The sequence below is a fragment of the Acipenser ruthenus genome, chromosome 20 (assembly GCF_902713425.1).
Source record: "Acipenser ruthenus chromosome 20, fAciRut3.2 maternal haplotype, whole genome shotgun sequence".
NCBI classification, from domain to species: domain Eukaryota; kingdom Metazoa; phylum Chordata; class Actinopteri; order Acipenseriformes; family Acipenseridae; genus Acipenser; species Acipenser ruthenus.
The window spans coordinates 28,664,050-28,676,986 of record NC_081208.1 but is presented as its reverse complement, the minus strand read 5'-3'; the positions used below and the strand labels follow the sequence as shown (position 1 = coordinate 28,676,986).

At 37.6% G+C, this 12,937-nt stretch overlaps 2 protein-coding genes across 2 annotated transcripts in view; one reads left to right on the top strand and one right to left on the bottom strand.

Moving 5' to 3' along the window:
* The window catches only part of LOC117425480 (docking protein 4-like), a 40,081-nt gene extending 34,500 nt beyond the window's left edge, over positions 1 to 5,581 (top strand). The window contains exon 9 of the mRNA XM_034042441.3: positions 15 to 5,581. Within this exon, the coding sequence (XP_033898332.1) occupies positions 15 to 145 (131 nt within the window). The 3' untranslated portion in view covers positions 146 to 5,581. The remainder of the gene's footprint in view (positions 1 to 14) is intronic.
* Positions 5,582 to 5,816: 235 nt separating this feature from the next.
* LOC117962809 (adhesion G-protein coupled receptor G2-like) lies at positions 5,817 to 12,651 on the bottom strand. The gene is made up of 12 exons (XM_058993809.1): positions 12,602 to 12,651; positions 11,005 to 11,242; positions 10,575 to 10,716; positions 9,893 to 10,015; positions 9,412 to 9,528; positions 9,051 to 9,087; positions 8,775 to 8,875; positions 8,557 to 8,678; positions 8,014 to 8,282; positions 7,674 to 7,761; positions 7,001 to 7,281; positions 5,817 to 5,949 (listed from the first exon to the last, which is right to left on the bottom strand). Exons 3-12 carry the CDS (start codon positions 10,644 to 10,646, stop codon positions 5,906 to 5,908), a joined length of 1,254 nt encoding a protein of 417 aa, XP_058849792.1. The 5' UTR covers positions 10,647 to 10,716; positions 11,005 to 11,242; positions 12,602 to 12,651; the 3' UTR covers positions 5,817 to 5,905.
* Positions 12,652 to 12,937: the final 286 nt, after the last annotated feature.

Genomic DNA, 12,937 nt, shown 5'->3' with positions numbered 1-12,937 from the left:
CTCTTCTCACCCAGGTGACCTGTATGCAGATTCCCAGGGGGACCCTGAAGCAGACCTGCACCCGACCCGCCTGCCCCTCGAGCCCCACAGCCCTGCATTCATGGGCCGTCACCCTGGCATGTTCCCCAGCTACCCTGGTCAGTGACGGGCCGGTCCGTGCATTCTTTCCCTCTTACCGCCTCAACTTTGCTGGGACTGGACTGTCACCCCCTACCCCACCTACTCCCCCGACACAGAGGGAGGTGATCCTGCTAGAGTCGGGACAGACAGAGGGGTAGGCTTGTGCATTTCTGCAGGACATTCGATCACAAAAGAGGAGCCCCCAGAAGTAACTTTATCTTAAAATCAGAAGCAAGGGACCCTCCGAGACGGAAGAAAAGAATTCAGATCCTCTTGGTTTGAAGATTTGATAATCTGCACACGGGATGAAGACTTTAAAAAAAGTTGAAGAAGACACACGATTTTAAGCATCTAGATTTTCTCTTTTTGTTTTTGTTTTCTTGCAAAACTTTGTGTTGTTTTTTTATTAGACACTTCCTAAAGAGTGCATCTCTCCTTGCATGGTCGCTGGAAATCTGCAATTAAGTTGTTTTGATGTTTGGAGGAATGTTAACAGTCTTTAAGCGGCACTTGTGGTAGAGGATTTCGCCATGCCCCTGACCTTTGATGTCACCAAGCAGAAGATTACTGACGAATAGGCTGGCAGGACTGCAGACGCACCTTCAGCTGTTGTATTTAAGGGGAGCCTCTTATGTTTCACGGTTGATGTTATTCAATAGATCCCAGGCAATCTAGAGAAGGACAGCATCATGCGGAGCAAGCCAAGGCCAAGTGGATTAGTAGCACAGTATACTATTTTTTAGCCGTTAACCTTGCAGCTGTATGTCCTGTAAACCCCTCTGTAGTGCAGGAATCTGTACTGCTGTTGCCTGAGAATGCACACATTCCTCTCGGGTCACCTGAACAAGGTTTTACATGTGCTGCTGTGTTACAGAAGGGTAATCTGCTTTCTATAATGGACTATTCTAATACAAATGAACTTGTGGAGCTGTGTTGATCTCTTTAATTCCTTTTTTTTCTAACCGTGAATGTGTCAGAACAGAAGTAAGGAACTTAAAGGGCCATTCTAATTGTGGATTTTGATTCCGAATCCGAGCCCAGCGACATCATCGTAGAACTGAGGCAGAGAAGACTGTGTGCTGAACCCCTCTCCTCACCCTCATTCTTTATTGGATTTTGTTGGTGACGATTTGAAACCAGTTTGAAGAAACAGGATTGCATTCTGGAACAGGCGAGGGGTGCGCTTTATCTCGGTTATAATTTGTGCTCCAAATTTAAGCTCTCAAAGGTTCAAGGAAGAGGATAATCCAGGTGTTTAAAAAGACTGTTTTGGTTTGAATTTGTATGTTTTATTTTGTTATTATATTATGTTAATATTGTTATTTGTTATGATTTGTTGTTGTTTTTTTTTTTTTTTTTTAAAAACATTAGGTCAGATTAGAGACCTCTGTGTTCTTGAAGTAACATTTGCACTTGGAAAGGATTTTAAACAATCTGTTTAGACAACTCAGGAGAAAACTTCTTTATAGTTTGAACATTTTTCTTACTAAGAGTGGTATGCACAACTCCTGCAGCCTGTATCGGGGAGCAGAGTAAACACATTGTGTTGTGGGTGTCAAGGGCTCAGCTTGTCCCAGCTACCTGAAAAGGAGACCTACAGACCAAATGCTTTACTTAGACCTAGCTAAGGTGTTCCACTTCAAGAGGTACCTGAACAAGACAAACAAAGTGTGGGAGAAGATAACAAAAGCAATCCCATTTTCAAGTGACTGTTTTCAATAACATTGCAATACCATAACATGCGTTTTTTTCTGATGCGTGTATACTGTGTAGGATGCCTTTTTTATTGACGTTAAAGTGCGATTAGGCGTAAGCTAGCTATTATTGATATTTTTTTGGCTGGCAGATTTATAATAGAGAGAATGGCAAGGCAATTTAACACATTGGTACCAAATCACTGTAGGAAAAAGGTGACTTTGTCCATTGAATGATGCAGATTTTAAACTATTACTTTCCAAAATGCAACCCAGCTCGGTGGGCACTAAGCTATTTGAACCTGCTACCTTTCTGCAATGCAGGTTATTCACACTCACTATCTATTGCAATTCAACTATGCTTATAACATTAAAAAAATATATATATCATATTCCACAACATTGCACATTTTCACGTTGCACATTCCCATAGTAAATGAAAGCAGGCATGCGAAAAGGCTTGAGAAAATTAGCTATTTAATTGACAGGAGGTTACAATTCACTGAGAAATAGATGATTAAGACATTCTGTGTATTTACTTGACCTCTGACCCTTATTGGTATGCAAAGTGGAACACCTTATTTTTAAAGGCTAGTTAGTGCTCGATTCCAATAAAAAAAAAAAAATACAGTTTTGCTGTTTATGTCACTTCCATCTTTAAGAAGGGCTAAGCTTTTGTTGAACAGATCTCTTCACTCTGTAAGCTTCAAATAACCTGGGTTCTAATTCAGCCCCCCGGGGCATGTGTGTGTATATAATGCTATCTGTTTCACCTGATGTGTCAGTGTGCCCACTGGGGCACGGGAACGTTCTTATGGATGGGTGGGGGCTATGGATAGCATTCTGATGTGTCCCTGGTAACATCTGGAAGGAAAGGAAAGGAACCTAGTAATAAAATTAGACAACAGTTTCAATGAGAAGGCAATAGGCTTGATTCTCCAAGCTATTTACTCTAAATACTCATGAGCACTTTTTTTTTTCAGAAAGAAAAAAACTCACCTGATAAAGTTACTGAACATCTCAGACATTTAATTAAGTGCTTTTTAAGTAGTCTTAAGGTATTTATTACTCATTTTAGAAGTGTGATTCGTGTTGCTTTTCTTTACAAAAAAGTTGTGCTAAGGACAATTTGGAGTAAGTATAGTCTAGCGCAGTCTTCTCTATATCTTATAACGGAGTGTTTAAAGTTACTTGCTGCCCAGCCCTTTATCCCTACATTTAATTCACTCTGCCACCTGCGTTACACTCCATGTCCTAACCAGAGTGCTATCCAATAGACAAACTAGACAGCAGTGTTTTTTTTTTTTAATGAAAAGCCCATAAAAATGAGTTGCTTGCATTTTCATTTTCATGTCAAGGCTTTCCTAGAACCCAGCTGCTGTAGACAAAGATCACTTTCGGTTTGTTCTAGAACTTGAATTTCTGCCTTAAGACCATTTCTATTTGTTTGTTTTTAGAGGGAGGGAGGGGGCGTTACAGTTCCTCCAGAGAAGGGGAACTAGGTGGTTGATTGTGCTGAAGCAGATCAACCTTGCTCGTCCTTCCAGTTTGACTCATTCAGCTAATTCTTTTGGTTTTCTGATATTCTTTGGGAGGGTTGTGTTTTTCACTGAGTAAGGTGGCGAGAGAGGAGGTGGGGAAGTTTCCTGGTTAATCCACAGCTTGTATTGTCTGTTAACTAGGCCTTTCCTTTGTATAGCATCTAAATAAAGATTGATTTGCATTGCACAGCATTGACAGTGACACAATTCTGCTCAACAGGGAGTTCGGAACAATGCAGGTCCTTATTCTGATAGTTTTGGTTTTGAGTCCCTTGCTTTTAGAGATAGTGTGTGTTTCAGTTTGGCCTATCTGTGAAATGGCCCTTGAGGCACTTATTATATTTAAGTCTGATCGGACTGGATAGGTTCAACAATGTCCTATATTGCACTTGCTTTACCCCCTCCTCTCTCCCCTATTTAATATTTATTATGAGGATATATAGGCAGATAGCTGCATAAATAGATAGGCAAGATGGGAAAGGGAAAATGGAGTTGGCAGTGAGGAATGCTATAGTCGAATCAAAATGTATGTTTATATATTAATGAATGAAATATATTTAGCTATATTTCAAATGTATTTCGACTTCAAAAAAATACTATTATAGTTAGATATGGTACACAGTATAATATGCATTGTAAAATCTGAATTGGTGCCTATTTATTTATCTGTCTGTCCATGTGCAGTTGAAAGGTCTCTTTTGGGCTGGCGGCTGCCCTCTCAAAGGCACACTATAAGGCTTATACCCAACCCAACCCAAGAGCCACTGTAGTTAACTCCTCATCTCCACCTCCCCTGCCTAACCCCTGTTTTATCAGGGCAGGACTTAACCTCCCAGCTCTTGTTACCTCCATGTAAAATACCTCGAACTCACTGTAGATGACCACAGGCCAGATTTGCTCATTTATTATACCGTAGAGCGTCAGATATATTCGTGTTACAGGTACCTGCTATGGACATTTTATTTAGGTCACTGAAGAGCATGTCGCCATGGAACCCAGCCTTGCATGACATTATGCTCTGAATTGCCATGTGTCTTGTATTGTTTGTGGTACAACGTTTTGCAGTTTTACAATAAAAATTTAAATAAAAATAAAAACATGTTTGCCGTTGTCTCCGTTAAGTGTCGTCACCAATGCAGAAACAAACTGTGGCCTAGAGCTGTACACCAGGGTCTTTGTGCAGGCAGTGATGTACTGCATGGGCCCTAGTCACAAAACTGCAAGGCGTGTTTTGTTTAAGAGGTGTTTTTTAAAGCCCATTTTGATTAATTCAGTCAAGTTTGCAGTCTGTTAAAACCTTCTCAACTGTTTGAAAGAGGGTTAGAAGTTTATTTTTATTTTTTCAGGATGTTTTATAAACAATGTTCAATTAGCATGGCAAACCAACCTGTATGAGGAACCGTAGTGTTCAGCAGTATCTGTTTTTTCCCCTCCTGAGGAAGCTCATTAAGAGACACATATAAACACATTTGCATACTGTCACACAAACAGTGTACGCTGCATTGGGTCCTATGAATGATTTACTCAGACTTTATTTACAGGTACGTTTTAAAAGCTTTTGGGTTAATGAAGACAGCTTGTTCTTCACTAAACGTTGACTGTTTAAGCGAATTGTCTGTTTATTATCCCCTCCCGTGGGTGCATATCTGGGGGTATTGCAGACAGTGAAGGTGCCTGTATGTACCTATAGAACTATTTTAAAATGTATGCATAGATCTAAAGAACCACTAATTCAATTATGATGAAACTTGGTTTGGCCCTTAAGCACAATTTTTTGCAAATCTGGGAATATAATCTGGACCCTATGTGTCCACTGCACTGCATACCTTAGATAGCTATTGCGTTTTTTAGATACCATATAACAAACATTTGTATTACTTATTCTTACACAAAGGAAGTGTAAGATATTACCACATCTTTGTATGTTTGTTATAAAAGTCATTCGTTCAGCATATGAAAATTATGAAATGCATACATTTGTATTTATTATTTTATTGCACACACAATAAAGAGATTACATTCTTACAGCTTTATATGAATTGACACTTTCAATTACAGTGCATTACATTTATAAGATACAGAATATGTAATATGTATTGATACCAAAATAATTATAATTAATACCAAAAGAAACTTGACAAAACTCAACAAAATGTTTTTCAAAAAAGTATATTTACAGATCATGCATAATAGATTTTTTTTTAGCATATTAAGAGGATATTGACCCTCCCATCCAGCCGCAGTAATAATAAGAACATTTCAAATGAATTTAATTACTTTCAACTCCTACATACCAAGAAAATGTAGCATCTGCATGTTTAGTCTAATAAAACAATAACTTGAATCCACAAAGCTTTAACTCCTGAAATATTATAAAAGTTAAACTATCATGTCCTACAATCTACATTTATTTTATGTGTTAGCTGCACTGCTAACTACATTAAAAACACAAAACTAATCAAAACAAAACAAATAACAAAGATGCTTTATTTCAGCTTTCATTTGAGCAAAAACTACGAAGAGAGACCATGGCTCCCTATTCTTGGTGATTCAATCAATGGTCAATGCGTAGTATCTCAGAAAGACAAAGAAACCTGAACAAAAACACAAGGAGATTTGTTAATATATTGGCAGGAGCTGAGGTTGGTATCTGTTGTGCTATAACTAAAAGTTAGAATATCTGGTAGCATGTTAGAATGTCTGTAATTAAAATTGTAATGACATGGTAGATACCAATGGTTACTACTGTGTAATTACATGGATATGTGAACAATATTTTTTGCCTTATGCAATTACATGGTAACAGAATGGTACAGACCATTTCAATGTACTTACAAAGTTAGAAACCTACCCAGTTATTTCCTTTTTTTCTGAGTTTATCACATGGTAATGTATGCCCTGTTATCTAAAGTGCAACCAAATCTTTTTGGAATAGCTTTTTTTAGGAATAACGTGTTTATTCCTTTAATGGATTTAATGACATCTGATATGCATATATTAGAGAAAGCATCAACAGTGAGACTATTGCTTGTTTTAATCCATGAAAACAAAATAACACAGGCAGGGATAACATTAGTGTCAACTTTTCATCTGCCAATTAGAAAAGCCTCAAGAAAATAAACATGAGAATAGAATAGACTAGAACATCAATTACATTCATTACCAATACTTAATGTTGCCTTTGGGGCCCAGCAGAACAGACGGAGACTGGCGCTGCAGATCAGAATGTTTTTAAAGGCTATGAACCCAGCCTGCATGCTGGTGGTTCATTTCAGTTCCGTTCTGTAGTTAACCACCTAGTTTGCATACAGTGAGTCACAAAGCTTTCAATCAGTCAGTTTTGAGAAGTAAGATTTAACATTACACTGGTCCAAAAAATTAATTACAATTGTTATTCTTTAGATCATCGTAACGTTCTTTAAATACTGTGACTAATTTGAGGTAAAGGTTTCGTGGCTTGGACCCCCAGATTCATAGATACAGACAATAAATATATGACATGAATGTCAGTCGGAAACTGCATACTTGCACCATACTATATATTAATATACACAGGATACAAGGCATGCTCATCCTCTAGTGCTGTATTGCCTCCAGTGTAAGGCCCACATTTTGTGACTATTGTATATATGTTACCCTTCTTACCGTGCAAGGAATTCAGGATACTAAATGCATAAAGCGCCGGCACTTGGAGGGGCCCAAAGTTGAAGAACATGATCCCCCACGTTAATCCAAGCAGACAACAGAGCCCCACCAGGGTGCAGACATTCCTTCTGGTGCTCCCCTTTTCAAAGAGGCTGGAGTCGGACTTTCCCAGCTGGACTATCTTCACTGCCACCAGTGAGAGAATCACCACGCTGCACAGAAACAGCAGTGCATAGTAGGCAATGGTAACATAAAGGACTGCAGGATCTGTCAGCCAGCACCTGGTAAGAATGAAAACACAGAAGGAGACAGAAGGTTCAAAATGCTTGTAAATGTATTTTCTGTAAATATAAAAATGTTTTCAGATAAGATTTCCCTTCTCCTCTCTGTCACAGCTGACAATACTATGCAGTAAATCTGCATTCCCTTTCAGCTTTCTCATGCTTTTCACATGGTTATACTCTGTATTTACCATAGTGTACCGTGGTTTGCCATGTTTTTAAAAACACTTTACCATGCCATCCTGGGCTTTACAATGGTAAACTTTTATAGGGGAAGCTACTACAAATGTATGACTATTTAATTAATGTGACCATTATATATAGATCTGTATCCTCTTCGGGAGAAAAATAAAAATGCAACTTATTGAATTAAACGTTGTTCTATCACTTACATTGATACAGACCCCTCTTTCATGTATATTTTATACTTCCCATACTTCTTCAAACTTAAACACACAATGACAGCTACAGCTGAGAGTCCTGGAAAAGAACATGACATTACATTGGAATGAAGCAGTGTAAGACAGGGCAGTCCAATGTTATGATATTATAGTGTAAAGCTGGCCAATAATAAAAATCCTCTACTGCTATTATTACTGTACAGTATTTGTGTTTGGTACAGCAGTTATATCAACTTGCTTGTAAACCATAAAAGCTCCTTCCAGCTATCAAATGAACTGTGAGGGCCTACTTCTCCAAAGACCCTATACAGATCCTCCAATGGAGCCTCACCCCAGCCAGCAAGGCTCAGCTTCATCCTGTAATGCTTTATATAGGTGTTGAAGACCTTGATCATCAGCAGGTAGAGGTGGAAAGCTTCAATTCCAAACCAGGTGAAGGTGCAGAGCAGGGAGTAGTGCATGAGGGCGGCAATGAACTGACAGAGCCCATCGTTATTATAGGACGCCAGCCACTCGTTCAGAAGGAAGGTGAGGTTCAGCAGGAACAGCGCAGAGCACAGGCTCTGATGGATTGTGGTGGAGTCATCGGATTTCTGTTTCCTGGGGAAAGGAAGGGGAACATCAATAAGGCTGTTTACCATCAAGGCTTGTCGCTTGCTAGTATACCATTTACCCCAGGGTAGAATAACATTTTCAGTGAATTCAGTTAATAAAGTACTTCCTACCTTCTATTATGAACTCTGGTTGCATTGTGCCCTCTAATCTATAGTAGTGTAATTTGGGATAATGTCATTTAAGATTTCACACACAAAAAAAAATTGGAGGTAAAGTGATAAAAGAAGATCAAAAGGAATTGAAATGTCCCTGGTAATACCTTAACATGATGTACATGAACAGGGTGACTCCCAAGAAAAAGAGTGACACCCCACAGCCGATGTAGGAGATGTACGTCAGTGCTTTCAAGGTGCTGGCGCTCAGGGTGATGTTATTAGGGTTCTGTGGGAATATACTTCCAGTTATATACTTCCAGTTACCAAAAAAAACAAAACAACTAACACATTTTCATGCATGAACTCTCAATACAACCCTTACCGTTAACACAGCAAAGAATGTGAGGTGATTGCAGCTACACACTGTTTGGTTTTTTTCTTTAACAGTCTGGCACCCAGATTCATTCCAGATTGCTTTACTTCCTGTAAAAATAAAAAAAGAACACATGGTGGATGGAAAAGGCTTCTAAAACTCAGTAACAACAGATGAGTCGATGCAAACCCCCTCTAGTTTACATATTGATCGGTTAGCAGTTTGAAGAGAACATCCTAATTCTTTTCATATTACTAAATCTAAATAGTGAAGGCTTGGATTTACCATTTGAGATCACGTCCCAGAATACACATTTTCGGTCCTGAAACAAGAATGATGATATCCCATTAGGGGCTTCTTCAACATTTACAGTACAGTATATCACATTCCTGTTTTCTTACTTCAGTCTTGACCACTTACACACCACAATTTTATTCACAAATCTGTCACTTTATTGTTTAAAGATTTGTTGGGGGCAGATTAAACGCCTGATCATGAAAAATGAAACCCAGTGGAACATATATGAACACTTTTTATGAATATCAAACATTAAGTGATTCATCAAAATACTTATTTAAATAATGTAGGTTAATATGTTCTACTATATATATATATTAAATGACCAAGCAGTTTGGAGAGACTTTACCTGCAAAGTGTCTTCATGGTAAAAGGTTATTGTTATGTTGTCAGTGAGATCAGAGATTGGACTCCCCAGTTCAATTGCAATCACCTCATCCGAGAGAAGTGAACTTTTCTGCGCATCCTGAAAGACAAGATGTCTTTTTGCTATTATTTCATTGACTTCATACAGTATTCTCCCTGGATCTGAATTGTTGTTTGACACACGTTTCTGTTGGTGATGGACAAATCAAAGTTGGTTTAAATAGTTGAATAACCAATATGAGCCGTCACCTTCTCCAAACCACTGTCCCCTTCCTTTTAGTGCCAGTTTAATTCTGACAATAATGGTGCTAGAACGATTTGGAGTAAAAACTGAAAAGCTTTGAGAAATTGGCCCTGGAACAAGATTAAAGAACAAGCCTTTATACTTAACAAGACTGATACAGCATTTTTAATAAGTAGTTGGTTTCATTTGAAAACCATCCCAGTGGTTTTCTTTTCCTTACCGGAAATATGCTTTCGTTAAACATAGCAATGCCAACTTGCACGGATCCATTTCTTCCAATAGCCTTCTGTAAAGCTTCGTTGGAAATTTTGACCATTATAGTATCTGTATCTTTCTTTGTGGCCTGAAACAAAAAACCATACAAGGCTAGATTCTAAAACAAATAAGAAGCAATTAAGACTACTGTACTTACAAGCCTCCAAATTAAATGTCTGAATGATTTATTTCTGGTTTAATAACTTTGTTGGGTGCGTTGTTCCTTTCTGAAACAAAACGACTGTGCTAATGATGACATTGGAGTAAACAGCTTTGAGAATCTAGCCCCATGAAAAGAAACAGAAGCTTCAATTTGCCGGTAGCTGGAGTAGTGAAAATGATGAATAATATAAGTAGTAAAGCCCCAGACACAATTATTTCTATAATTATTTCTATAATACTCTGGAGCAAAGAGTGTTACCTGCCTTCATTATCATCTACAAGCATTTTAGGTCAGGTGCATTTTAATGCATTTGATCGTAACATTAGCATTGATTCATACAAACTCTTAGCCATAAGTTCCATGTCCTTTTACGTTTGTCAATTTTCTCTGTGTTTATTGTGTTTCTTATCTGAGGTTTTAACCTTCTATTACAGTCTTAGATACTTAGATACATTGTCACTTATGACAGATATTAGGTACTTACTCCTAATGATGGTAATGCAAGGTGGATGTCTGTAAAGTTATGTTTGTTGTATTTTATCACAAGTCCCTTCATGCCTTCAGAAATAATCTCCTTTTTCGTCCCATCAAACCCTTCTGTTTCCTCAACTATGTTTTTAACACCTCTATGAGAAAGAAAAAAAAAAACATATTGGATTTTCAGTCTTCAGTTACAAAAACCACAGCAGAATCTGCTTTGATCACACAAATTACTTTTAGATTGTGACACGTAAGAACTTACTAATTTTTATGATTTTTATTTTTACATTTTATTTTAAAAGCAAAAACAAATATTAACAAACCAAAATACTCCTAAATACGCAGAAAATAAGGACTTTTTCAGGGAGCCTCAAAACTAAATAAGCAGCCAGGCAAGTGTGGCATAAAAAGTGTTAAATGCAGATGGTACTCACTGTAAGATCGAGGAGTAGGCTTTACAATTCACCACATCATTTTTTGTACACTTTTTGTTTAATGTTTGAGCTTTGGATGGCGTGCTATGGTTTAAATTATTCTGTTTGTTTACAAAGAATTCACAGTTACAGCTGCTTCCTGACTTCTCTTCATCAGTTAATGTTGGGGCTGTTGTCTTTGCGGGGCTTGTAATAGTACTACTTTTTACGGGTACTGCTTTAACTAAACAACAACAATCTGTGAAGAAAAAGAGGAGCAAAACACTTGATGTTACAACAATATGGCAGTGGCTTAAGCCTGTTCAAATGAAAAAGGTGACATAATGATGTCTTTGTATGAGCAATCAAGACTTTTTAAAGGTGGAATTTCTCAACCGTGGTATTATTATTATTATTATTATTATTATTATTATTATTATTATTATTATTATTATTATCAACACTGGGCCTACAGATACCCCCAAAATAAACATCAACCCCCCTGAACCCTGAAGTAACATCTTCCAAGCTCGTACTGAGGTTGCAACTGCATTGCAAGCTTGAAACATGATAAAGTGGAAAACTGGCTCCAATTTAGTTAAATTAACAGGTGCTTTTCCGCCTTAAAAGAATATTTCTCCCCCACTGTGAATTAAGAAGTGTGATCAGTACCTGTCTTTGGAGGGTTATTGTTTTTACACCAATAAACTTCATAACATATTCGGTCATATTCCACCGTCTGAAAACATGCTTTTTCTTTATCAGCCTTGCATTCTTTTTAGTTAATGATAGTGTAAACTAAAGAATACATTAAAACAAAGCAACGTAATCATTTGAGGAATCTGATATCAAATAATAGCATTGTTATTAGGGTAGGAATTGTAGATTTCTACAATTTAAACTGCATAATTTGCAAAAGCACTAAGTACTTAATTAAGGAAGACAAATCTCAATCAAGGAGTAATAGCTCGTATCTATCAAGCTTTGGTTAACGCAGCCTCTGCCACTTTCACTCAAACATGAATCACATCTGCTGTAATGGTATTCACTAGTGGCTCTTTCAGTCCATTGCAAACCAGGACCCTGTTCCAAACAGATCCTTAATGACTTCACTGGACACCTAGGTTCAATTAAACACTGAAATATCTGATTGGAAAGAGGCTCTGAATGGAATGGATTGAGGACCACTGATCTATGGAATATGGAATAGAATCGAATGTAAAAGAGGCATGAAAAGGTTCAAGTAATTGTAGCTAACACAATGATTCCATAACTCTTCCCCCAGTATCCACTTCCATTGGCTGCATAGGAATGGAATGTGCAGTTTTTAAAGAGACACGTGTTCTAGCAAACATGTATGTTCATTTTAAACCAGACATATGGTACTACACTGGGTTAAAACACATACTCAGTTTGCTTGCGGTGCCTTCCAGGAAGTCTGTTACTGCTTTACTTCCTTGCTAATTTCACCCTAGCAGTGTCTGCACTTGAGACCTACATAATGAATGGATGCTCTTAATGGAGAAAATGTATGGAACTGTTTCGTTAGTTACACTTACTTTAATAGAGGTAACTCTCAATAAAAGCAACTAGCTCTACCTACCCTCTCCTGCCTTACCCTTGTTATTATGTCCGCTGGAAACGCCTGAAGGACACTTTTCACTTATACAATCTGGTAATAATATAAAATAAACAACAACCTTTAGAAGGGTGTGTGTGTCAGATTCATACAAAAGTTATTAAAAAGACACATCTACCCCAAAGTCTTAAAATACAGTATTGTGTTGTTACAACTTTGATCTGGTGTGTCCCTTGTAAAAGTTTCTCTAGTAAAAGCATAGTGAAAGCATGGCAAAGCATAAATAAGCATTGTAAGGAATATCGAGGTATGGTAAAGCGTATTAATAAACATGGCAAACCCGGGTAAATTATTATAAATGCAGACTATAACCAT